Source organism: Dermacentor silvarum, chromosome 10 (assembly GCF_013339745.2).
Source record: "Dermacentor silvarum isolate Dsil-2018 chromosome 10, BIME_Dsil_1.4, whole genome shotgun sequence".
Taxonomy (NCBI): Eukaryota; Metazoa; Arthropoda; class Arachnida; order Ixodida; family Ixodidae; genus Dermacentor; species Dermacentor silvarum.
The window spans coordinates 153,753,468-153,780,670 of NC_051163.1; the positions used below are offsets into that span (position 1 = coordinate 153,753,468).

At 49.9% G+C, this 27,203-nt stretch overlaps 1 protein-coding gene across 11 annotated transcripts in view; it reads right to left on the bottom strand.

The window, feature by feature from the left end:
• LOC119431089 (Down syndrome cell adhesion molecule homolog) overlaps nucleotides 1-27,203 on the bottom strand; it is an 81,547-nt gene that overhangs the window by 11,824 nt on the left and 42,520 nt on the right. For all 11 annotated transcript variants that reach the window (XM_049657025.1, XM_037698551.2, XM_049657028.1 and 8 more), the window contains 9 exons: nucleotides 24,368-24,487; nucleotides 23,011-23,178; nucleotides 21,567-21,711; nucleotides 20,700-20,848; nucleotides 18,714-18,836; nucleotides 16,923-17,087; nucleotides 15,144-15,214; nucleotides 8,780-9,002; nucleotides 2,947-3,045 (listed from right to left, as the gene is read on the bottom strand). In XM_049657025.1, coding sequence (XP_049512982.1) covers nucleotides 2,947-3,045; nucleotides 8,780-9,002; nucleotides 15,144-15,214; nucleotides 16,923-17,087; nucleotides 18,714-18,836; nucleotides 20,700-20,848; nucleotides 21,567-21,711; nucleotides 23,011-23,178; nucleotides 24,368-24,487 — 1,263 coding nt within the window. The remainder of the gene's footprint in view (nucleotides 1-2,946; nucleotides 3,046-8,779; nucleotides 9,003-15,143; nucleotides 15,215-16,922; nucleotides 17,088-18,713; nucleotides 18,837-20,699; nucleotides 20,849-21,566; nucleotides 21,712-23,010; nucleotides 23,179-24,367; nucleotides 24,488-27,203) is intronic.

A 27,203-nucleotide genomic window follows, 5' to 3' on the forward strand; every position in this document is an offset into this window, starting at 1 on the left:
CGCCTCCTGAAATCACGGGTTCGCGGCACTTCAAATATTTCTTCATGATCCATCTTGAAAAATGTTTTCCGGTGGAACCCTCCCTAGAGGGCACGTAACGACTTCCAGCTTATCACGGAAGTTTTCGATGTGGCCTGGTGAGGGGCCCTTTTAGCCTATGAACTGTGCACGGAAATCCTCTAATATTCGTTATCCTGCCCTTCTTAACACCTGCCTTTCCAGCACTTGCGTCCGGCACGTGATGAGTTCAGTACTTTCGACGAGTACTGCACTCGCCCTACTCGCACATCACACGCTTAGAAGTGGCCTCTCCGTAACTCAGCAGCACGAAACACTGCGTTAAATGGCTCCTCACCAGGCAACATAGCATTTATCGGTTACACGCTGAATGTTGCAATACGCCGGCTTGGGAGCGTTCTGCGGCGAGATGTTTCTTAATTGGATCATATTTGGAGGAGACGCGAAAAACAGAAATGTCGCTAAGCACGAGGTCGCGGGATCGAATTCCGGCCACGACGGCCGCATTTCGATGGGGGCGAAATGCGAAAACAACCGTGTGCTTAGATTTAGGTGCACGTTAAAGAACCCCCAAGTGGTCCAAATTATTCCGGAGTCCCCCACTACGGTGTGCCTCATAATGAGATCGTGGTTTTCGTAAAACTCCATCATTGAATTTGTTTTTTGAAACAGAAATGTCGTGTTACTATGCTGCCAGAAAGCAAACAAACCTTGCTGCCACCACACGACACACTCGCTCCTGCTGCCTCGACTAGCGTCGAGCAAATGGCATCCATTTTCTGCCCATACCTCAGCCGACGGAGCGCGTCACGTTTACGTCACGACAGCCGCCTTCTTTCTGTTTGCCTACTTTCTTGCTAACGTTAATATGTTTACGGGTATAATATGGTCTCAGCGTTCGCGGATTACCGGAGCCGTGGACGGCAGTGGCAAGGCTTGTGGTGACATGTTGTGACGATCTGGCCAACTGCGATGCATTCTAAACATTGTTTCTGTCGCGTCCGTGTTATCGTCGAAGAAAAATCGTAAAGGTACGGCAGGTTAACTCTTACTTCGCTACTAACGCTTTACACAGCAGTTAGGTATATTACGTAAGTCACTGTAGTATTAGTTTTGCGCGCTCTCTGGTGAGACACTGTCGGCTTAGGCTCCTCTGACCTCCTTAAGGGGCCCCTAAACCACCCAGAGGTCGAAATTTAGCTGTGGGGTTGCAGTTGTGCATGAGTCTATACAACGAACACGTAGCTGCGAGAATTTTTCGAAATAGTGCCGGAGTTACACGCGTTTGATGATCGAAACACGGTCCTCGCTCGCTTCGCTCTTTCCTTCGCTACTCTCCTCGTCGGCTGATCTCTCCTCCTCGCCGAGTGCTGCTCCTAATGTCAAGTGACATACGTCATCGATAACGCGCTTCTCAAAACACCTCCCACTTCCGGTTCAGGCACGTCCACGCTAGCGGCAAATATACCGACGGCGAACCGGCCTCCCGTGCCCTAGAACGCCTGCCGCGCGAGAGGTGTCCAAAGTAGACGGTAGTTTGGCCGGCGCACCGCCCGCAGCACGATCAACGGGCCTATCGACGACTGCGAAGCTGCGCGCCGCCGCCACCGGCGACGAAAACATCGGCTGCAGTTTCTGCTCCAAGCAAAATAATTTTCCCTAGATAAAGGGATGGGTAAATTGTACATTTTATGAAGAACTATATCCACTGTCAAAAGTTAAACATGTACGAGAGCTCCGATACTTGTCGAGCTCAGCTGCCGTGCACGGCTACCGACGGGAGACGACCGGCACCGCTATGCTCGCATCGCAGCCGACGGCGCCGTTAATATCAGCGTGTTTTCTTCTTCGTGTACAATTATCGCGAAGAGCGATAACAACGGTAAGAAAATATTGCGGCTTCTGAGCGTAGGAAATTAATTCCGAAGCGCCGTCCGTCTTAGCTTTGAAGTGAGCCGGAAAAGGCCCAGCGACGATATCGGCTCCGCCGAGCGATCGGCGGCGGTGAGGCTACCGCACAAATGGGTCCCGGTCTCATCCTCTCTACGGCAAGAAAATCTCGGCGTTCGCGAGAAAAACCGCCGTCGAACGGCGGCCCGCGAATGGCAAACGGCATGCTGCGAGTTACCGTGCCGGTAACGGGGACGTGGACTCTGCGCTTCTCGGCTACCGGCTGTTGCTGCGGTGCCGGCCTGTGTTCATGCGAAGCGTGCCGCTATAGTTGCGCGCTCGTCTAGAAAGGCCAACTCTGTCGCACTCTGTTCGCGCAGCTAATCAGGCCGCTAAGCCCGACTGTGTTGGAACGCGAGCGATTTGGCACTTGCGTGCCAAACCTCTCCTGGCCGGAAAGGCCAGGAGAGGAGGACGGCATTGTTTTTTTTTTAATTATTATTATCATTTTGTGCCGCGGCGCGTAGCGCTGCAGCGTTTGGCATCGGTGATCGTGACGGCATTCTGTACTCGAGGCGCGTGTTTACTTGAGATGTTCAAAAAATATCTGAGGTGGTTTAGGGGCCCTTTAAAGCCCTTGGGCTCAGGGATAGCAGAGGGGAAGTAATCATGGGCGCAATAGAGATTAGTCAAAAGCGACTCGAGGTTTGGTGGCAGAAAAGTAGGGAGACCACAAACAACGGAGGCTTATAAAAACTACGTTCGCAAGAATGGTTCAGTAAGTTTGACGCTGGGAATTCTTCGTGTTTGCGCTTTCTTTTTAAAGATAGCCAGGGGATTAGGCAAAATAAGAACGAGAGCTTAGTGGCGCAACCCACCGCCCCATTTCAAAGGGGACGCTTATAGCATGTATCCATCAATCTATCTATCCTGCGTCACTAAATGTCACTCTCAGGGACGTTTGCAGACAAGCCAACACTCTTAGCACCTCCCTTCGCGAATGAGAGATGGCGGTTGTACGGGCGCTCTTGCACTCACGGATGACAGGTGAGGCCACGTTGGGCGGGGTGTTCCAGTTGAGGCTGACGGATGACGACGTGATGCCGGTCACTCGAAGGCTCGGTACCGATGGTGGGTCTGGAAGTGGGAGAATCGTGGGTCAGAAGCTGGAGGCGCGAGGTTTTGCAAAAAAGGGGCGCAAGAGCAGTCGTTTGCGTGAAATCATCAATAACTTGAGCTCGCACAGCAAGATATCACTACGCCTGAACGCTAGCAGCCGTGAGCTCAGACTAGTGGGCCGAGCCTGGCGCTCCTAAAATTGGAGTGAAGAAAGCGTCACTGCTGGCTTCTTGCCCTTCCCTTCAGAATATTGGTGTGTCTGTCCACTGTGTGACATAACGGCTGAGAACCTTAAGGCCTGTATGGGCACTCGACAGAGGTTGCTGAAAGCGACTGCTAGAGGACTCGGCTAGGTTTGCTCATGCAAACCTAGCCTGGCGGATCTGGCGCCGACATGGCAGCTAGACGCTTACATCATGTTTTTCTTCAGGTGCTGCAAATGATGGCAGTTCTCGATGCTGCCGCGATGTCAACGTTCCTGGCGCTAAATGGTGTCGCGTCTACCGAGCAAGTCTGCCCTGCTGGCCTGGCTTTTTCAAGCGACGCTTCTCCGCTGGACTTGACAGCGCTACCGGCGCTCGAACGCTTCATCGACTGGCAACCCTGGGACCCTCTACACATGCGTGACCTTCATAAGCAGCTGTTGTACCCACCCACTCCGGGATCTGGCGCCGACATGGCAGCTAGACGCTTACATCATGTTTTTCTTCAGGTGCTGCAAATGATGGCAGTTCTCGATGCTGCCGCGATGTCAACGTTCCTGGCGCTAAATGGTGTCGCGTCTACCGAGCAAGTCTGCCCTGCTGGCCTGGCTTTTTCAAGCGACGCTTCTCCGCTGGACTTGACAGCGCTACCGGCGCTCGAACGCTTCATCGACTGGCAACCCTGGGACCCTCTACACATGCGTGACCTTCATAAGCAGCTGTTGTACCCACCCACTCCGGGATCTGGCGCCGACATGGCAGCTAGACGCTTACATCATGTTTTTCTTCAGGTTTGTTACTCTTACCTTTCTGTCAATGGTAAACCGTTTAGGAAGTCGGCGCCGGATCCCAACTTGGCCGTGTGCATGTTTTTACGCCTGCTATACGATGTGACCACGATCTGTTCAGGATACAAATTTTTTTTTCTGAGATTGCTTTTGCTTGCGGGAGACGTAGAACTAAACCCGGGGCCTTTGTCCCCTGAACAGGAAAAGCAGATGTTCGATACTATTATGAAAATACCAACGATACAGCAGCAGCAGTCCGTGATACTGGAAGAACTTCGTTCCATTCGGCTTGAACAAAAGGCGCTCGAAGATAAGCTAACAAAACTTACCGACAAAGTCAAGCTCGTTGAAGATAATGTGTCATTGGTCCTCCCACTAACGCATGAGGTAGAACGATTATCGAAAACTACCGAAAATCTTGCTGCAGCGTGCACGTCACTACAGTCATCACACGATGACTTGGAGAACCAGTCACGTAGAAACAACCTAATTTTCTACGGCATCCTTGACAATGTAAACGAATCATGGGAACAGTCTGAGAGAAACATTATCTCTTTTTGTTCTGAGAAGTTAAGTATATCTGTTGACGCTGCGACCATTGAAAGAGCGCATAGACTAGGCCGATATGCGCCCGACAAGAAGAGGCCCCTGATTGTGAAATTCTTGTCTTTTAAGGATAAGAACCGAATCCTTTCAAATGCCGCAAAACTAAAGGATACAGACTGGGCAATTAGCGAGGACTATTCGCCCAATGTTCGGGAACAAAGAAAAAGGCTCATACAGTTTGCTAAAGAGCGCGGAGGAAAACCGAAACTGCGCTTTAATAAACTACACCTGGATAAAAAAACTTTCATGTACAACACTGAATCAGGCTGTATAACATGTGTAGACGAATAGCCATCACCATGCCCTTCAGCTAACCCACGAACTGTTACTAAAAGTGGCCTTGTTTGCATTGTCATTAATTGTCGCAGTTTAAAAAACAAAACTGATCAGTTCCTCTCCCTCTTAGAAATGACAAATGCACATGTGGTAATTGGAACAGAGTCATGGCTGGACAGCAACATGACCGATAGTGAAATATTTCCTTCATCCTATACCACATACCGGAAGGATCGCAATGCGCGTGGTGGTGGTGTATTCATCCTTGTTCATAGCAGTTTGAAAAGCGTTTCGGTTAACATAGACGGTGATTCCTGTGAAGCAGTCTGGTGCAGGGTACTGCTGGGCGATGGTACTTCATTGGCAGTTGGTTCTTTTATAGGCCTCCCGGTTCCACCAGTCCAGTATCATTTTTTCAACTTAGCAACGCATTATTAACTTTACACGCAACATACATTATCCTTGCCGGAGACTTTAATATGCCTAGCGTGGAATGGTCGTCTTACCAACCAGTAATTTGCAATTCATCCCTTCTGTATACTGCGTTCCGTGAAATGATCAATGCGCATTCATTATTCCAGTTTGTTGAAACACCTACGAGATTGGGCGCTACCAGCGCTAATGTGCTAGACTTATTTTTTTGCAATGACCCCAACTTAGTGTCCTCTGTAATAACACTGCCAGGCATAAGCGACCATGATGTGGTCCTAGCACAATTATCGTATAAAGTTATGAAGCGGCAGCACACGCAACCCCGCAAAGTCTATCTTTACGAAAAAGGGGATTATGCGTCGTTATCATCGGAACTTGATGCGTTTTTTCCCGAGTTTCTTTCACACGGACCGTCTATGAATGTTGATTCCTTCTGGAACTTGTTTAAAACTAAAATCTTATCTCTGACACACACGTTCATCCCGTCCCGCTTCATTTCAGCTAAGCGTCGTGATGATAAGCGTTGGATGAATAGGCAGCTGCGAGTGATGGTCAACCGACGGAAAAGCCTCTTTCGTAGATACTGTGATTCGCCGGCACTAAATCTGTACTCGAAGATGAAAAAAACAAACCAAAACCTATCCAAGGAAATACGGAAAGCAAAAATGGCATACTTAAGCACACTAGGGCAGAGATTAAAGACAAACCCGAAGGAAGTCTGGAAATATGTTAAAAGCAACAAAAACACCGGTGTCACTTTACCTGAGATACTAGATGGAGTTGATTATGGCAAGGATCCAAGCGGAAAAGCGAACTGTTTCAATCTCTATTTCCAATCGGTATTTTCCAGTCAAAAAACAAGACACGCTCCCTTCCAAACTTCAAGCAACCTGACAAGAATGGATGATATAGAAATTTCTCAACGGGGAATTATGCTGTTATTACAGAAAGTTAAACTTACATCTGCTCCGGGGCCAGACAACATCTCAAATTACATTCTGAAAAATTGTGCTGCTTCTGTTGCCCCGTATCTAGTTGTGTTGTTTCAAAAATCTTTAGAGAGTGGTGAACTTCCTCATGACTGGAAAAGTGCCAATGTTGTTCCCATACATAAGAGTGGTGATAGAAGTAAAACATGCAACTATAGGCCTATATCTTTGACGAGCGTGTCGTGCAAAATACTAGAACATGTCATTTATACTCAGTTAATCAGCCATCTACAAAACAATAATTTTTTCTGTCCAACACAACATGGATTTAGGTCAGGTTTCTCATGTGAAACACAGCTTGTAGAATTTACCCATGATATTTCCGCTTCCTTAAACTCTGCCGGTCAGGTTGATTGTATTTTTCTAGATTTTCGGAAAGCCTTCGATTTAGTTGCTCACGACCTATTACTGCAGAAGCTTTCACTTTTGAATATTCCTACTACACTCCTAACCTGGATTGAAGCGTACCTCATGGAAAGAAAACAGTGCGTAGTTTGTGACGGTATTAGTTCAGTAAGTGTGGGTGTGACCTCTGGTGTTCCGCAAGGGTCGGTTCTAGGCCCTCTTCTTTTTTTGATATTTATAAATGATCTTAGTGACTACATTTCAAGTACCGTTCGACTTTACGCTGACGACTGCTGTGTCTACCGCACCATATCCTCTGAAGCAGATGCAGTTACACTACAGCATGACCTCAACTCCGTGTACTCTTGGTGCCAAAAATGGAATATGGCGCTGAATCTCTCGAAATGTAATCTGGTCCGGTTTACGAAAAAGAAACAATTCCTTCAAGCAGACTACTTCCTTGGTAGCACAGAAATATCTGCTGTCTCAACTTATAAGTACTTAGGAGTCATTTTTTCCACTGATTTATCTTGGAATACACATGTCAACTATATCGCAGCGAAAGCCAGCCGCACATTAAACTTCCTCCGACGTAACTTTAAGGATGCTCCCGTTAAGCTAAAGGAAACTTTATATATTTCAAGTGTTCGTCCTATACTCGAGTACGCTTGCGCCGCCTGGGACCCGCATACAAAGCTCAACGTTGAAGAACTTGAGCGCGTCCAAAAACGGGCTGCCAGATTCGTATCTGGCGACTATAATTTTCAAAAGAGGTCTTCTGGTTTGCGCGACAAGTTGGGATGGCCGTTACTTGAAAACCGGCGAAAATACCTCAGACTCTCTTTCTTTTATAATGTTCTAAACAATAACACTGGCATCCAAAAAGAGAAATACATAAAGGAGCCCAGCTACATTTCCGCCCGCACTGACCACCCACTAAAGGCACGCGAATACAGTTGCCGAATAAACGCATTCAAATACAGCTTTTTTCCACGAACCGTGCACGACTGGAACGGTCTACCTGCGCAAATTGCTACTGCCCCTCCCACATACTTTCTAACGGCTTTACAGAACCACGTGTTAATATGAGTGCAATATTGCTTGTTCTTGCATGTTTTATCCCTTTTGTTGATTATTCCCAACGATGTTAGCCGAGATCGCTATATTTAGATGTTCTTCTTTTGTCTGTGCGTGACATGCTTGTTCATCTTTGTATATTAGTTTTGTTCTTGCTTTTTGCTGAATATTAGTACTGTATAGTAATATTTACTGTATATTAGTTTTTGTTTTTGCTTTTTATTGAAATAGTGCATAGGTATTTAGATGATTTATATGCTGCATCATTTGCCTAACTTATAGTATATGTCTTGTGATTTATTTCTGATGTTCCCCCCTACAATAATGCCCTAGAGGGCGCTGTAGGTATTGTATATAAATAAATAAATAAATAAATAAATAAATATAAACCAAGGGCACGCACTTCACCGGGGAGGGGGGGGGGGGGGGTGTATTGCGCAGCCGGATATTGTCCCACGTCGTTTTATCCCTGGTATCATGAGCACGAACGGGCTGATATGGCCCATATACTTTGGGAATGTCAACGCCCTGAAGAAGAAGGACCAAGAGGAAGGGGGAAGATAACAGCAGGACCTTCTGAAGCGGGGCGCCTCGCTGAGAGATGGCAAGCCGCCCTCCTCAGCGAGGCACCCGAGGACCAGGAGTGGGCCGTCCAGCGGGCCAGGGCCATTGCCGAGGATCTCGAAAGATTTTTCTCCGGCGATAGACCCCTGGCAGCCTAGCCCCGGGCACCAACAGCCTTAACCGCTGGACAAATAAAGTTTATTCCTATCCTATCCATGAACGCAGATTTCGGGGGCGGGGACACGTGCCCGGTGTACCCTTACCAGGCAACGTCCCTATAGCTCAGTGCACAACATTCAACGATTCTTGTCTGCTCGGTGGTGATTAAGTTTACCGGATTTGTGTGGTATGCTGTGCGAAATAGAAACAGAGTAGACCCAACTTGTAATAAGTATAGCACAATGAGTATGCTTTTATGAGTAGTCGCCTATTGGCTACAGCGGCTCCGCGCGTGCCCCGCTGCGCGACCCACCTCCGTTGAGGGTAGTGCAGGAGACTTCCTCGGAAGCCGGTCCGGAGTCGACGTCGTTGAAGGCCTTCACCGAGAACGTGTACACGGAGGCTGCCTGAAGGCCGGTGAACACCTTCTGCTTGGCGTTCCGGTTGACAGTCTCGTGGCTGAAGGGCGTCCCTTCTAGTCGGTAGCTGACCGAGTAGCCGCGGAGCTCGCCGTTCAGCTTATCCGCCGGGGGTGCCTGCGTCGTACATTACGCTGGATGTTACGTCCGCCGCAGATGCGCATAGTTTCGGTTTCCGCGATCGTCTGTTGTGTATAGCTGCCGCAATGCAACACGGAAAGACAGACGCATAGTGTCGGATTCCGACACACCCCGTTTAGCGTTCATACAGCGGCGCATTACCAAGAGGCATTTATTAGAGAGGTTTAGGTTTCACGCACCTAAACTTAGGGGACACAAACTGCCGGGCATACAACAGAATGCAAAAAAAAGTCTACAAAAGAAAGGAACATAAGCACAAGAACAGAATCAGGGCGTGCCGTTTTGGGTGCGCAAAGGTGCCTTTCGGTGCTCAAAGCTGTTTGTGCACGCGACTCTCTGTTAAGCGTTTCGGCCGGAGCACATCGTGGAAAGGCATAAAAGAGAGACTAAATATAAAAGCATAATTTCTGTTTCGCTTTTCTGCGGCGCCGCATCCAAGATGGCACTTGATGGCTTCGCTTTTATGCACTTCCGTTTAGCGTTCCTACCGCGACGCATCGCGATAATGTAGACGCGCAGTTTAGGTTTAAAGGGCCCCTAAACCACCTCCGATATTTTTTAAAGATTTCAAGTAAACACGTGCATCGAGTTCAGAATGCAGTCACGATCAACGATGCCAAACGCTGCAGCGCCTACGCGCCGCGGGCGCGTGCTCCTCTCCACGTGCTCCTCTCCAAGCCTTTCCGGTATCCCCAGCGGTCGTCGTGATATCACCAGGGTGCATCTGCTGATGTCAACGGGGGCGACGATGTCGATTGGTCGAGCAAGAACCTATGACTTCAGGTTAGTCTGCTAGCAGGTACATGCGCTCCCTGCTCTTCCTCGTCGTGTTGCTCGCTTGTGCGCCCTTGCGTGCGAATCGGTAATTACAGCCCGCAACGCAAGTGCCAAATCGCTCGCGTTCCAACACAGTCGTGCTTAGCGGTCTGATTAGCTGCGCGAACAGAGTGCGACAGTGTTGGCCTTTCTAGATGTGCGCGCAACACAAGGTCCATATAGCGGCACGCTTCGCATAAGCACGGGCCGGCACGGCAGCAACAGCGGGTAGGCGAGAAGCGCTGAGTCGCTAAGAACCGTCCATGTCACCGGCACAGTAACTCGCCGCACTCCGTTCGCGGGCCGCCGTTCGACGGTGGTTTTGCTCGCGAACGGTCAGATTTCCTTGCCATGGAGAGGATGAGACTGGGACCCATTTGTGCGGCAGCCTCACCGCCGCTGATCGCTCGACGGCGCCGATATCGTCGCTAGGCCTTCTCCAGTTCATTTCAAAGCTAAAGCGGACGGCGCTTCGGAATGAATCGCCGACGCTCACGAGCTGGATTATTTTCTTACTGTTGCTGTCGCTCTTCGCAATAATTGTACACAAAGAAGAACATACGCTGATATTAGCGGCGCCGTCGGCTAGCACAGCCGAGCCGGTCGCCTGCCGTCGGTAGCCGTGCACTGCAGCTGAGCTCGACAAGTATCGGAGCTCTAGTTTGTGTTTAACGTTTGACCGTGGATATTGTTTTTCACGAAATGTACAATTTACGCATCACTTTATCTAGGCAAAATTATTTTGCTTGGAACAGAGCTGCAGCCGATGTTTTCGTCGCCGGTGGCGGAGGCGCGCAGCTTCGCGATCGTCGATTGGCCCGTCGATCGTGCTGGGGGCTGTGCGCCGGCCGAACTGCCGTCTACTTTGGACACCTCTTGGGCGGCAGACGTTCTACGGCACTGAAGGCCGGCTCATCGTTGGTAGGTTTGCCGCAGGCGTAGACGTGCCTTAGCCGGACGTGGACAGTGATTTTAGAAGCGCGTTGGCGATGACGAATGTCACGTGACATTTTGGAGGAGCACTCACCGAGGAGGAGAGACCAGCCAACGAGGAGAGCAGCGATGAAAAGAGCGAAACGAGCGAAAGCCGTGTTTCGATCATCAAACGCGTGTAACTCCGCTATTATGGCACCATTTCGAGAAATTCTCGCGGCTACGCGTTCGTTGTAGACTCGTGCACAACTGCAGCATCAGAACTAAATTTCGACCTCTGGGTGGTTTAGGGGCCCTTTCAGCGACATTTTTCCTGTACTGGCCGTGAGGCATCGCGAACAAACACCTTTAGTTTGATGATGATGATGATTTATGGTGTTTAATGGCGCAAAGGCTACTATGGACATAGGGCACCAGAGTAATGGTGATTCTCTATAGTTTCAATTTCCGCTGGACTCCATTTAGCGCTCGTACCATGGCATCACGAAAATGTAAATGCGCATTTTCTAATTCAGTGACCTTCAGTTTCTTTATTCTGCGGCAAAGCATTTAAAAAAAGACGCTTAACAGTTTCGATTTTTGCACCACTCCGCTCAGTGTTACTGCAGCGGCGCATCACGAAAAATGTAGCAGTGTCGGTTTCAGCGACACTGCTTTGTATTCTAGCCGCGGCGCATCGCCAAATCACTAGAGTTCAAAAAGTATATGTCTACCTATGCAGAAAGGTAGTGTCTGTTAGTGTCTGTTATTGCGACCTTAGTTTTGTTTTTCGTAGCGGCGCATCGCGAAAGGCATTCATAGTTTCCATTTCCGTTGCACTCCGCTTAGCGTTTCTGCCGCGACACATCGCGATAAGGCAAACACATAATTTAAGTTTAGTTCTCCTGCGGCTAGGTATCGCAAGGAGGTACATTATAGTTTATGCATCGCGAAAAGGTAGGCTCACATTCCATTGCGTTTCGCTGTCGCGACGCATCGCGTAAATACACTTTCTAGTTTTGATTGAAGCTGCACTGTTTACCATTCCTGCCGCGGCGCGTTGCGAAGGTATACGCATAGCTTCTGTTTCTGCGACACCCCGTTTCATTTCTCTGCGGTGACGCATCGTAAAAAAGCACCTATAGTTTAGATTTTCGCTGCACTCCGTTTGGCGTTCCTGCCACGGCGCATCTCAAAGGTAGACGCATAGATTCCATTTCTGCGACACTCCATTTCGTTTTTTTTTTTCTGTGGCAACGCATCGCGCAAGAGCCCCTATACTTTAGATTTCCGCTGCACTCTAGCGTTCCTGCCAGGGCGCATCGCGAAGGTAGACGCATAGATTCCGTTCCTGCGTCACTCCATTCCGCTTCTCTGCGGCGACGCATCACGCAAAAGCACCTATAGTTTCGATTTTCTCTGCACTCCGTTTAGCGTTCCTGCCACGGCGCATCGTGAAGGTAGACGCCATTCCTGCGACACTCCATTTCGTGTCACCGCGGCGACGCATCGCGCAAATGCACCTATAGTTTCGATTTGCGGTGCACTCTGTTTAGCGTTCCTGCCACGGCGCATCGCGAAAGTAGACGCATAGATTCCGTTCCTGCGACACTCCATTCCGTTTCTCTGCGGCGACGCATCGCGAAAGAGCACCTATAGTTTCGATTTGCGGTGCACTCTGTTTAGCGTTTCTGCCACGGCGCATCGTGAAGGTAGACGCCATTCCTGCGACACTCCATTTCGTGTCACCGCGGCGACGCATCGCGCAAATGCACCTATAGTTTCGATTTGCGGTGCACTCTGTTTAGCGTTCCTGCCACGGCGCATCGCGAAAGTAGACGCATAGATTCCGTTCCTGCGACACTCCATTTCGTTTCACTGCGGCGACGCATCGCGCAAAGGCACCTTCAGTTTCGATTTCCGCTGCACTCCGTTAAGCGTTTCTGCCACGGCAAATCGCGAAGGTACACGCGTAGATTCGATTCCTGCGGCACTCCATTCCTTTTCTCTGCGGCGACGCATCGCGCAAGAGCACTTGTAGATTTGATTTGCGGTGCACTCCGTTTACCATTCCTGCCACGGCGCATCGCGAAGGTAGACGCATAGATTCCGTTCCTGCGACACTCCGTTTCGTTTCACTGCGGCGACGCATCACGCAAGAGCACCTATAGTTTTGATTTGCGGTGCACTCTGTTTACCATTCCTGCCACGGCGCATCGCGAAGGTAGACGCATAGATTCCGTTCCTGCGACACTCCATTTCGTTTCTCTGCGGCGACGCATCGCGCAAGAGCACCTATAGTTTTGATTTGCGGGGCACTCTGTTTAGCGTTTCTGCCACGGCGCATCGCGAAGGTAGACGCCATTCCTGCGACAGTCCATTTCGTGTCACCGCGGCGACGCATCGCGCAAAAGAACCTATAGTTTCAATTTCCGTCGCACTCCGCTTAGCGCTTCTGCCACGGCAAATCGCGAAGGTACACGCGTAGATTCGATTCCTGCGACACTCCATTCCGTTTCTCTGCGGCGACGCATCGCGCCAGAGCACTTATAGTTTTGATTTGCGGTGCACTCTGTTTACCATTCCTGCCACGGCGCATCGCGAAGCTACACGCGTAGATTCGATTCCTGCGACACTGCGTTTCGTTTCTCTGCGGCGACGCATCGCGCAAGAGCACCTATAGTTTTGATTTGAGGTGCACTCTGTTTAGCATTCCTGCCACGGCAAATCGCGAAGGTAGGCGCATAGATTCCGTTCCTGCGACACTCCATTTCGTTTCACTGCGGCGACGCATCACGCAAAAGCACCTGTCGTTCCCATTTTCTCTGCACTCCGTTTAGCGTTCCTGCCACGGCAAATCACGAAGGTAGACGCATAGATTCGGTTCCAGCGACACTCCATTCCTTTTCTCTGCGGCGACGTATCGCGCAAGAGCACTTATAGTTTTGATTTGCGGTGCACTCTGTTTACCATTCCTGCCACGGCGCATCGCAAAGGTAGACGCATAGATTCCGTTCCTGCGACACTCCATTCCGTTTCTCTGCGGCGACGCATCGCGCAAGGGCACCTATAGTTTCGATTTGCGGTGCACTCTGTTTAGCGTTTCTGCCACGGCGCATCGCGAAGGTAGACGCATAGATTCCGTTCCTGCGACACTCCATTCCGTTTCTCTGCGGCGACGCATCGCGCAAGAGCACTTATAGTTTTGATTTGCGGTGCACTCTGTTTACCATTCCTGCCACGGCGCATCGCGAAGGTAGACGCGTAGATTCCGTTCCTGCGACACTCCGTTTCGTTTCTCTGCGGCGACGCAACGCGCAAGAGCACCTATAGTTTTGATTTGCGGTGCACTCTATGGAGGGTTCCTGCCACGGCGCATCGCGAAAGTAGACGCATAGATTCCGTTCCTGCGACACTCTGTTTCCTTTCTCTGCGGCGACGCATCGCGCAGAAGAACCTATAGTTTCAATTTCCGTCGCACTCCGCTTAGCGTTCCTGCCACGGCGCATCGCGAAGGTATACGCCATTCCTGCGACACTCCATTTCGTTTCACCGCGGCGACGCATCGCGCAAAGGCAGCTATAGTTTCGATTTCCGCTGAGCTCCGTTTAGCGTTCCTGCCACGGCAAATCACGAAGGTAGACGCATAGATTCCGTTCCAGCGACACTCCATTCCGTTTCTCTGCGGCGACGTATCGCGCAAGAGCACTTATAGTTTTGAATTGCGGTGCACTCTGTTTACCATTCCTGCCACGGTGCATCGCAAAGGTAGACGCATAGATTCCGTTCCTGCAATGCAGTGATTTGGGCTTGTTGGTATGACATCGTGAGGCTTATAGCGCATGAAAAGACAAGGACGAATGAAGAGGTGACACACACAGGCGCCGTTCCTGCGTCACTCCATTCCGCTTCTCTGCGGCGACGCATCACGCAAAAGCACCTATAGTTTCGATTTTCTCCGCACTCCGTTTAGCGTTCCTGCCACGGCAAATCGCGAAGGTAGATGCATAGATTCCGTTCCTGCGACACTCCATTTCGTTTCTCTGCGGCGACGCATCGCGCAAAAAAATCCCCTATAGTTTCGATTTTCACTGCACTCCGCTTCGCGTTCCTGCCGCCGCGCATCGCGAAAAGGTAGATACATAGTTTCATTTTCCTGCCGTGACGCATCGCGAAAGGGCACTTTATACAATTCATCGTCGTCTCATCTTCTATATTAGGCTGTTTAGTGACACATGTCTACGGACTAGCCCAAGAAGCTACGTAGTATGTACCACAGCAGAACATTTGTTGCGCTGCCTTCTGTTCCATGCCTTATAGCACTCTTCAAGGATAACAAATCAGGATTCACATAAATTGCTTCAGTTATGTCAGACGTTCAGAGCTCACCTCCCAGGTAACCTTGATCGTCTTGGTGTCAAGGGCCTCGCACTTCACGTTCATCGGGGGAGCGCCAGGTTCTGCAGAACGGATGGGAAAGAGCATAACACAAGTCAGTCTCTCTCTGCATGCGCGAAAGCGTCTGTAGATACTCGATAGGGGAATAACGCAAAAAAAAAAAGAACAACAACACGACACGACAGACAATCTGTAGATAATCTGCGTCAAGTACTACAGTCCACCGGTGTTGCAAGTCTCTTTTTTGTCGGTTTCGTTGTAGTAAAGTGGCTGTAGATAAACTACATATTTTTCCCTTGCCTACTGCTTCCTTGTGTTGCGAGGCTTTCCTAAAGTCTCTGGAAGTTTTGGAACATCACCTGCATGATTGATGTTTGGCATGCTAAGGTTGTCGCATTAAAACTGCACGTGATTACCTGATGAACTGAAGGTTGCGAATAGCACAGTTGACGCGACGTAAGCTCAGAAATCGCGCAATAACCTCGCTGGAAACGTATCTTGCTAATAGAGAATTTTAGCACTGCGTATGTTGCGTATGTAAGAGCGGTACGTTTTGCATAGTGCGCATCCGCAGAACGCAACACGAACGGTAAGTGATGCTTACGCTGCCGCCGCCTACGCACGCAAGAATTGGATGCGTGCGTATACGTTGGGGTTCTCGTTTGTTCGGGAAAGCGCGAGACTCTTCGTGTTCGCATAATGGCGGCGTCGAAGGCGCGGCCGCGCCGTGTGCGCTGGCGCTCCGCGAAGCGCGGCCACGCTGCGCCGTGTTCGTACTAAGAGTGGACGATCCTGTACATGCAAAAGCCCTGTCGTGGCAAGCGCCGCCACATTCGGCAAAGCGCTTGCGAGCTGCATATGTTTCGTAATGGCGAATACTTTTTCAGTGGCAATTGATGAGGCATTTGAAACACCGCAAAAGAAACCGCGGGATTGTTCTGTTTGCTTGTTCTTCAATCTACGCTTTGCACGCGGCGCGGGGCGCTGTGGTTTTCCTCCCCAGGAAGGATCGTGACGACATTCTGTACGCATTGCGGTTCTGCATCTTAAATGTTTGTTGAAACCTCAGAGGTGGCCTTGAGATATACTTTCAATGTTATTGAAATCTCAGGGAAGCCGCGTGATTGGGTAGCCCAATAGCAAAGCGGCACCATAGATATGTCATAGTGGCGTGTGGCTGATTGTTTTCTGTATTGAAAATAATAATAAATACGTACAAGGAAGTTTTACGAAAACTATTTCTAATTTCTTGTACTCCACCTGCGTGATGAAGCTGATGCCAATAATAAGTCTTCTAATGAGCGCTCGCAAATGCGAGAGCCCATCAGTGTATCTGCTATCGCGAATACGAATTGCACATTTGCGGTTAACGCGATACAAAGTAGCCCCTGGCAAGCGGGTTCTATCCGAGCACCAAACAAGTTAAAGGCAGAAGCATCGGCTACAACGACCAGTTTTATAATTAGACCAGCGACGTAGCTAGATGTTCGTGAGTATTTACACCTCACTCGCCGTGGCTGCTTATTGGCTTTTGCGTTACGCTGCCAAGGACAAGGTCGCGGGATCGAATCCCGTCCGCGGCGGCCGCATTTCGATGGGGGCGAAATGCAAAAACGTCCGTACGTGTGCCGTAACATTAGGTGCGCGTTAAACAACTCCCGGTGGTCCAAATTAGTAATCCAGAGTCTCCTCCCACTACGGCGTGCCTCATAATCGGATCGTGGTTCCGGCACATACAAAAACCCCAGAGTTTAGATACATTATCTATACCTTCGGAGGTGGTGGTGAAGTGGACCGGGTCCGAGGGCTCGCCGAAGCCGACCGAGTTTTCGGCCAGGACCACGGCCGTGTACTCCGTGCCCGGGTGCAGTTTGGTCACGGTCAGGCTGGGCCGCAGTCCGTCCACTTCCCGCTCCTGCAGCACGCTGCCCTTGCCTGTGTGTTCGGAAGGAGAGAAGTAGTAATTAACACTGATTGCGAATTCGCGGTACGATGAGAGCTCGCCGTTGCTCTTCATTACGACGCGTGGCGTGCCGAAGGCGAGCAAAGCTGGCGGCGAACGAATCGCTCGCCGCGCTGCCGTAGGACAAGCCGAAAAATCGGGCTCGATCTCTGCTATACGCGAGAAAAAAATTTCCCCGCTTTTTCGAGGCAACTTGCGACACATACGCTGCGTGTTCCCGGCGGCATGAGCCACTGCTGGAATGATTTTCAAATCTTGGTAGTAAAAAAGAACGAGGCCTCTCGGAAGCATCGGGGTGGGCGGAGGAGGAGGGCGTTGTCCAACCGGTTCGTTCGGTCTTAATGAAGGTTTTTCAACGAGTGATCACGGTGCTGAGGCTGGAAATAACAGGAGCATTTAAGAGATTCTGAAATATTTTTACGTATACGTGTCTCCTGCAGTGTGTGCTTCACCTCTTGCGTGTCTTCAGCGATGAACATTGACTGACTAATCTGACTAATCCGCCACGTTAGGCCTAGTGGCTACGACGTTGTGCTGCTGAGATAGGGGTCGTAGGTGTCGATCCCGGCAGCGTTTCGAATGCAGAAACGATCGTGTACTTAGATTTAGGGACACGTTAAAGAACTCCTTACCTAGAGGCGATTTTCATTAAGTAAGAAACCTCTGCACTGAATTGTAATTCGGTTTTCGCTCTAAAAATGCACACAGTAAACGCGTCGTATAAACTTCTCTGTAGTAAGAATGTAAGACTGGGCATGTTGGTTGGAGCATATTCTGAAGAGCGAGGCGCGAAGCCACGATAAGTGGGTTAGGTTAATCACTGACGCCAGGAGAATTATCGAAGCAGACGTTAGGTGTGTCAGCGTGGTTTCACTGTTATCAAAAGAGTTGAACTACCTGAACGCGACTGCGCATTGATAAAACCGTGGTAACGCCTTGCGCTTATATACGGCGCCCGTGTGTGTATGTGTGTTTTCTTCCATTTTGTCCGTCGTCGTTCTCGCGCCTAGCTCTGCAGAATAAACTTCCGCTTTCGCTGAATGTCCGGAGAGCGCTTATTCACCCGTGTGTATGCGCGCGTCTTGAGTACTAGGAAAATTCGGCATTGGGCTACTTCGTTAAACATACTAGAGTTTGCGCGCGAAAATTGCCAAAGGACGAGAGCGAACCGAGTACACAACAAGCACGGGACAGCGAGAGTGCGGCGTCCCGCGTTTGTACACTCGCATCACTCATGGTGCCCCGTTCGCTAGTTTCGTGCACAAACTCTTGCATTAAAGTCAAGGCCCACATCAACAGCCTTGGCAGAAATCCTGCGTCCATTCAGCGCATATGAACAGCGTACGCCCCATGCGGAGGAATATCGGTCGGGCAACGCCTCGTCGGACAAGATCAAAAGCGGGGAAACTCTCGTGTGGCCGACGAGTGGCCGTTCGAGAGGCCCCCTCCGATAACGCGCGTCGATATGGCTTTCCGTTTGCGGGCGCAATCTCAGCCGCGCGGCGTGCCGCCAGAAAGCGTTCACGCACACCCAGAGCGCGCGCACAACACGGCAGTGATACGTGTGCCGACGACAAGCGCGTGGAGCAGTAACTCACCGGACTTCTTCCAGTAGCGCACGAGGTATCGGGTCACCGACTTGCTCGACTGCGACCACTTCATCTGGACGTGGCGGCTGCCGCGCTCGGTGACGGCCACGTTGGTGGGACTCTCCGGGGGTTCTGCGGGGCGAAAATGGCAGAGAAGTTCAGAATAATGCAATTACAGCAGTGGAGGTATTCCGTAAGAGTCCACCTAGTGGACATGGCCATTTCACCTGCTGCTGAAGCGCTGGCTGGCTCGGCTGGGGTGCGCTTCAACAGGAGCCAGGCGCCACAGCCAATCAGCACTTGAGCAGCAGACGCAACGGACACGTCCACTAGGTGGACTCTTACGGAATACCTCCCCAGGGTTCGATGCCGAGAGAGCGAGAGAGACACGCGCACGAAAGTAAGGTAGAGAGGTCAACCAGAACAGAAAAATCCTGTTTGCCACCCTACAGTTAAGGCGGGAGAAAGGAAACGAGAATGATCAGACGAAAATTTGCGACAGTGAGAGAAATCGCGATATGGCTAAGTATAGGCTCGATGTGCAAGCATCGCATGTGAAGCTCCGAGCTGAAAAAAAAAAAAAAGAAATATTCCTTTAATCCCTTGTCAACTATCGTCAATTAGCGGAGTGCGCCTATTGCGTAAATATGCCAGTAAAAATATACACAATAACTTTTGAGCAAGAACAAGTATGCATGCCTTCGCAGTGCCTAGGAGCAATAAATGTACTCTGAACATTACTCGCTGCAAGAACAGCGCGCTGCACAGGTAAACAACGCCGCACACGGTCCACGCCGGCGCCATCCTTTGGTTGCGTGTGCCTGCCGACCGCGATGCGACTCGTGATATACGCACACGCGCTCCTTCGTGTGTGTCGGGCTTTGCGCGTCGTCACCCTTTGTGCGGCCGCGTCCGGCGGACGCAGTAGCCACATAGGCGCGCCTGCATGTGGCCGGTGGTCACCAGAGCACGCGCTCAACTTATTCAGACGCTACGAAGCAGGCTTCGAAGGCTCATATGAAATGGACGGGGCCCGTCGTCTGCCGATTGTGAACAGTTTCAGATAGCGTTTTGTGAGCGCTAGCCCACAGAAAAATATGCCCTCGCGACGATGTCAAAAGTTAGTAAATCCTCGAAATTTATCAATAAGAAATATAAGACGGCTTGCTCTCACACCAGCCACGCGCTCGTATTCAAACCGTTTTCCGGTGTGTGCAACTGCGTATACCAAACCTCGCGAAAAGGCACGCGCGTCACTTGTCGGCGGGTTTCCTCTGCGCCATATTAAAACACGTACTTGACGCGCTTTGCGAGAATATTTCGCCCTATAAACACACGTTGCGTGTGCGATTGCTTGTAAGAGGCCAAGTAATAGCCCTCTAAAATGTGTTTACCGCTTATAGGGGGACGTAGTAGTTTCGGAACCGGGATACAGCGGAATAGCTGAATTTTTTAGTGGCCCGCGTACGCGGGATAAAATTGAGAAGTCTATCCTGAAGTATTATAGGCAAGCAAAGCATTTCCGCAGTCAGTTATTAAACGCACTCTTGAATCGCGACAAGGCGTTTTTTTTTCTTTTTTTGCGGCACAAAGTTCATCTTTTCAAGATCGGCTACGGGCTGTCCACAGCGCCCATGATGTCGCTGAAAGGCTGGGCCTAACGGTGCCGTCGTGGACGCGGCCCGCCTCGGCATGAAAGAGTCGAGCCTCAGAACTTCTGCAAATAAAAAGTTTTCACACACACACACACACACACCCGCGCTCCATCAAATTTTGCCCTCAACTGCACAGTAATCCTGCGCCTGGGCAGGATAACTCAAAACGTAAAGAAATATTGCCTGCCGACAACGTCATGACTTGTGGCGTCAAACATTCATCTGTCCTTCGTACGAGAACAGCAAAGGGACACGCCTTCGGAGTATAAGCACTATGTCCCATCTTTAAGTGTGGGCACAGTATATACTGACAAAGGTTGCATAACACGCGATTACGTACCCAGGACGGCGAGCCTGAAGACGTCCCTGGTCTTGCCGTAGTCGTTCTTTGCAATGCACACGTACTGCGAGGCGTCTTTCTTGACCGTGTTGTGGATCACGAGCACGGACTGGACGCCAGTAGGGGTCACTTCTTCGTGCGTCTCGTATCTGCGGGAAACGCGCGCACAGTTTCGGAATACTCGCTTTAAGCCAGTTCGAAGGGCACGGAATTTCTCCGGAGCGCGAGTACGTTCTCTGCACCTCGACCTGTGTTCCTGTAAACGTCACTTGTACACTTTCGAATTCGCAGCGCCAGTCGCAGACGGTTTTTTTTTTCCCCAATCTGCTTGTTTCTGAGAAACACGAGAGTCCTAAAGCTAGATTTGTAAGTTCATACCTGACAGTTATGACCAAGTGACGATGTGCCACGAAGGAAGGCGCGAAGTATACACGAAACGCGTAAAGTGAGGTGTTTTCACCTGGTTCCCGCTTTTTTCATGCGTCTTGTCAGCCGACAGCAATCACGTCACTCGCAGGCACGCAACTTCACAAAAGCGAGCGTGCCGATGCAACTTTACTGAAACGTATTTACACTTTTTAAGCACTGTTCCGCGACTACAATGTACAGACAAGAATTTGAATGAACTGTGTAGAAGATGACTCCCAGGACCCCATTGTGAACACCGTCGAATTCCGCCACATAGTCAAATTCGCCATCTTCTCAACTCCGATTGGTTCGCACGGCGGCTACACCATCTCTGATTGGCTAAAAACGTAGACACGGCAGAATTTCGCCGTCAAGAACAGCACCCCGGTTTCCGGAGTTATTAGCTCCAAGATTCGGCTTCTGTTCAAAGCAACTGCGCTGAGGAAATTGCCGACTAACCTTTCGGTGGAAGGTATGAGCGGGCTGTCGTCTTTCTCCCAGGTCACCACCAGTGGAAGCTCGCCGGTGACGTCACAGGCGATCTTGGCAATGTCACCGCGCTTCACGGACACCTCGGTGGATCCCTTGGCGATGGTGGGCGGCACTGCACACGTAGCGTTAACCACACGGCGACAACGGTAAGTTAATTGCGTGCGAACCCTGCGCTATGGCGTCGTTTTTTTAGCGATAAGCAAAGCCAATAGTGGAAAAGAGAGAGAACGCACGAATGCTATCCAGAAGGGCGTCCGATTGGCTACCCTACGCTGGGGGAAGGGAACACGGAAATAGAAAGTTGAGAAACAGATCTGGAAGTAAAGGGGACGCGGTGAACGCGCGCAAGCACACGAGCAGGTTGGTTGATCCTATATAGGTGACATGGCTCAAACCATTACAGGGGATAGGTCAAAAATCGTTCAAATGCGTTTGAAAAAAGCCAATAGCCCGCAAAAACCGCCGAAGTGCCTTTTTTGACTTGTGAGCTACAAGCGGCGACTTCGCTGCTCACGCCACCAGTACTATACAGTTGGTGTTAACTTCTACTGAGCAGAACATGGCTGCCTACATTCCTTGAGTACAATCGAATATTAATGTTCCAGTGGCGCCTTACGGGAAAAGGTATTTCGGGATAACCTCTAACTCCGTTGCAAAACACTTCCATACAATCTTTGGTTCGAACGATCGATGCATTGCAGCTATGGGGGCCGAGTTTCGTCACCATGTCGGCGCTGCCAACGCTGGCGAGTTGGTGCGTCTCCACGCGAGCTGGGCGATCGAACTTGATTGACGTCGGTGCTTACTTGTCACTGATCCATATCTGAAGGTGAAAGAGAGACTTCTCACAGCGAGGTTGTGCAGATAATTGGAATAGCTATTCGTGCTTTTTGTGCCGTTTTCTGTGCTCTACCGAAGCACAGGGACCGGGCGACTCAATATTACATCGTTTACGAAAATTCGACGCTTTAACACAGCCTGAAGAATGTGTCGGTGTGTACACGTAACGCGAACGACCTTAGCAAGAGAAGCAGCGCTCGCGGTATCACTTCCCTCGCAAAAAAAGAGAAAACAACCTCACCGCGCATATTTTCAATATTCAAGCAACACATTCACTATTCCACGACGAGATCAAACCGCGCTCGATACTTGACTAGCTATAATATAACGTCAGGAACGCGTACCAGAGGCGTTCTTCATCGATAAGGAAACATCCTTAACTTAGAACAACGTGAGGAGTTCAAGTGCTGAAAGTAAAACATGAATTATGGAATGTGTTGGTTACGGTTGTACACTCGTCTCCGACTATGCACTCGTTCCCTCGATCAGTTGCATAGCTGAGCGCGCAGACCACCACGACCACGCCGGCAGTTCCGAACGAGTGCGGCGCGCTAAGCCTTCGCCATCGTACCGTGCACGGAGACGGTCACCGTCTTGCCCAGCGACGGCTCGATGCCGTTGCTGACTTCGCAGCGGTAGACGCCGGCGTCCTGCGTCTCCACCGCCGCCACCATCAGCGTGCCGTTGTCGAGGATGCGCTGCCGACCCACCGGGTGCAGAGGCACGAACTCGCGGTTACCTGAATGGGGAGGGAGACATGGATCAGGTGCTTTCTTCAAATCACGCATCTAGAGTATAGCATAGGTGTAGTACATGTATAGCATACGTGTCAACGGAAAGCACTTCAAAAAAAAAAAAACAGAAAAAAAAAAATAGGAAACGAGCACACGGGAACGTAGACAAGGAGAGCTAGGAGCCATGTCATCGCTTGTTCTTCATGTTTTTCTTTATTTTGAGCGAACGAGCTCGCCGACCTTTGCATTGTACGTTTCTACACGCGTGTCACAGCAACCAGTTTGTTGTGTGTGTGGTGCGTGAACTAGTGTACGTAAGTTCGTTTGTGACATCTGTGCGCCGACCCGGGTACGCTCGCGCGCGACCTGCGACGACGGTTGCGGTCACGGCGCGCTTGGCCTCGAAACTTTTGACACAGACACGCGTGCGAGCTCCGCTGCATTTCTGCGGTGTACCACTTGACCGTGGAAAGTGTTGCATATACGCGCCGTCTGTGCCCAACAAAAGGGTCGCTAACTGCGGCCGTTAGCCGAGCTGGAGTTTGGTCTCGTGACGGCGCAGCACTAGCGATACTGGCCTGCTTTGAAAGTATAGAGTCTTCAACGCGTATACCAGGTAGGTTATTTATAGACAATATCAGGAATGACCACTGAAAGCGACCGCAGCTCCACAATAGTCTCCAAAGCTTGCGCGGGTCGCGGTTGGCTACTGTTTATTCTAACTGATATTCCCTGTAACTCTTACTGCCAGTATGTACGCTATGCGACGAAGTGTAGCCGGTTAGTAAACCTCCGCTCTTTTGAGAGGTTTCGGTAGCATTGCCGAGGAGCCTCATTCCAGGGACCCACGCCTCTGCAGAAGCAAAGTTTCGATTTCGGGATCATATCAGGTAGCTTTGGGCAGCCTCCGCCATATCTTTTCGGAGCATTATAGTTATGCATTGCATTCTCGCAGTCTAGAACGTGATCACGCAAAACCATTTTTCTTTTCATGTGTAGGTGCGTGCGTGTATCGCATGAACCTTTTTTATTTTTTTTTTTCATTATCGATTCACGGCCAGTCCGTGTTCACCTGTTTTCTTTGTGTTTGTACGCCGCCGTAAGCCCACTTTGCCAACGGTTCATTGAAACTTCACCTAGAATTTGTGAGCTCCAGGTTAGCGAAAAAAGAAAAGATACGGAAAAGCGGCTTACCTAGCTGGATTTTCCACACAACGTTGGGCTTCGGGTATCCCACCGCACCGCACGGCAGGTACAGATTCTTTCCCTGTATGGCCTCGGCGTCGCTCGGTTCCGCAGACCAGACTGGAGCAGCTGCAATCGCCCCGCAAACGCAAGCCCCGCCCAACAGTACTCCATTAGCGACTGGCTTAAACATCGTTCGTCGTACAAGCTTTAATGTTGACGCACTCAATATCTGACACCAACTAAACATTTTAGCGCATGGCATAGGCTTTATAGAAATATGATCACTTTCAGACCTTAAAGGGACAACGAAGAGAAGTAATTTATCATCATAGGCCCATTGACTGTCCTTTCTTTGCTATATTTGCCGTGTTTTAGCAGAACTTGTTGTTGTTGTTTTCGATAATATGAAGGCATCATTATTGCTTCGTCGAATTTTGGCTGACGTCCGGTGGACGTCATGCATTGCGCCGTGTTTTTGCCTATTTGGGTCGCTATGCTTTCTTTGCAAATGTAAAGTTGTAGCTGTACTTCAAACGAAATTTGCTCGTTTTTTTTTTTTTTTTTTCATTTCTACAGTTAAGTAAGCGTGAGCAGACGCTGACCATATATGCGACGCCACTAGAAGCAGATGCGAAAATTTCAAGATGGCGTCGCCACTCTTGTTTCGTATGTACACCCATTCTGGCTTGCTAAGCACCACGCATAGTAAATCTGGCTCATTATTCGTAGCTGCAGAAGTGTAATTCGTCTATGCAAGGTCAAATTGATGTTTCTCTTTACTGTCCCGTTAACGCACGCAAATGCCGCAAGCACAAGTGTCAGGTGGCTTGGTGGTGGTACGCATACACCTTCACGCGAAGAGTATTGGGGGGCTAATTTGGTGGCTGTTGTCGTTCAACTGTCATGCGGATCGTGGAATACTTCACGGGGCTTTTTGTACGATTCGACGCTACTTCGTTTAGAAAGGACTCGGTCGTGTTTCCTGCGCGCCTCACATTTGCGATGAGCAGTGAAGCACTAGCGTCGGAAATTAACTGATTTTGCTAACGCTGAAGAGAATAGGTAAACGACGAAACTTTGGGCATGCGTTTAGCCAAATCTGGATGATTCCTGGGCAATCACTCATTATGGCTATGCTGCTTTTAATATCCCGAACGATTTTTCCTTTTTTAGTGTAACGTTCTGAAAACACATGTAGCGAGAATGAGACTAATAATTGTCGTATAGCAAATTATGTGTTCCAAATCAGCTTCAGGAATGTGAACATACAGAAGTGTAAAGAGAAAATTTGGTCGAATTCGTGTACTGTCCATGGCCCTTATGGCTGCCTAACCGCCATCTCGCGGCGCATGCAGACAATAGCCACCAAATGTTTCTTCTAGTAACCTTAGAATAATACGATGGGGTGCCACTGGTATCTAAGAAAAAAAAAAAAAGCAAGCCGAGTACAAACGTCACACTTCTTAACTCCAAAACGGAGTGTGTAGCCATTCGCTTCATGTCACGCCATCTAATTGTGGCCATCAGTGCCCATGGCACGATAAATAGCTCGTCGCCTAGACCTGCATCGTTGTTTAGTGGCTTGACCACGCTAGCACCACAAGATACAGGACAAAGCGCCTTGTTCTGTGTTTTTCTTGTGTATACCAGTGCATCTAACAGAGCGTCAGCACAAGCTCGCGTATCAACGCGTCCCGGTGTATCTGCTTGTATACATTTAATGCTAGTCAGCACTCCTCTCCGGAAACGGAGGCGCCCTTTCTTTAACAAGTGATGCCTGGTAGACGAGACGTGCCGAGCCTGTTGTTAGATGGCATGGCAGTTGGATGTTGGTCCTATATGGCCTAACGCCAAGATAGCAAAGCTGTTCGACAAAGACGATTGCTCTCAGAATTTGTAACACGTTAAGCAACTTTAACTGTATCTTACGCTCTAAATATTTTATTCTTGATAATAATTCTGAAACAAATTTTTACGGGAACCCTATACAGAGCAAGGTCTACGAGTCAAAAGACGATCACACCAGCTCGAACGCTAGTCTCGTATGTACAACCCCATCAACGCATGCAATATGACTGTCGACAAACAGCAGCTCTACCTCGATTACGAGCCACTGTCGCAAAAAATGCACTGTTTTTGAAATCTGTTCCACGAAATACAAAACAGCCTTCTAGACAGCTGCAATCCACACTGTACAAGGGCTCACACACAAGGCACACAGACACTGCTCAAAACAGCGCGCAAAAAGTCAAAGCGGATGGCAATGGCTGACAACGGCCCAACATTGGCCGATTGCAGCCCGGCACGCCGGTTTGCAAAACAACGCTAACGTGCATGGCAGAGACAGTACTCACGTCCGGAGGACCACCTTCTTCAGCAAGCGCTGTTGCGAAAACACAGGGAAGTTCGACACCACGCTTCCTCATTGCGATATTTTATTAAAGGCTTATCAATCGCGCAAATGACAATTACAAATGACAATTACATGTGTCTCTAAGTACAGCGTTGATTGAATAACCGCGCTAGGAGAAATAGTTAAGCCACGAGGAACGCGCATGTCCCGCCTAATTTGGACTTGCGGCGCCCAGTGACTGAGTTCAGTTCTTTGCGATGTCTGTTTCGTGAAGCACTCGGTAGTTCCATGCGGCGGAGAGAATTCAAAGCAGTGCGAACAGGAATACGTGAGAAATCGCGGTCCGACATTGTTGCATAGCCCTGCTGACCACCAGTTTCTTGTTGCATCCCCAGCTCCGGCCACTGCCCTGGAGTAGCCGGAGCTGGATTGTGACGCTAGTATGAAATATATACATTGGCACTTGTGGTGTTGTGGGCGTCTCAAATG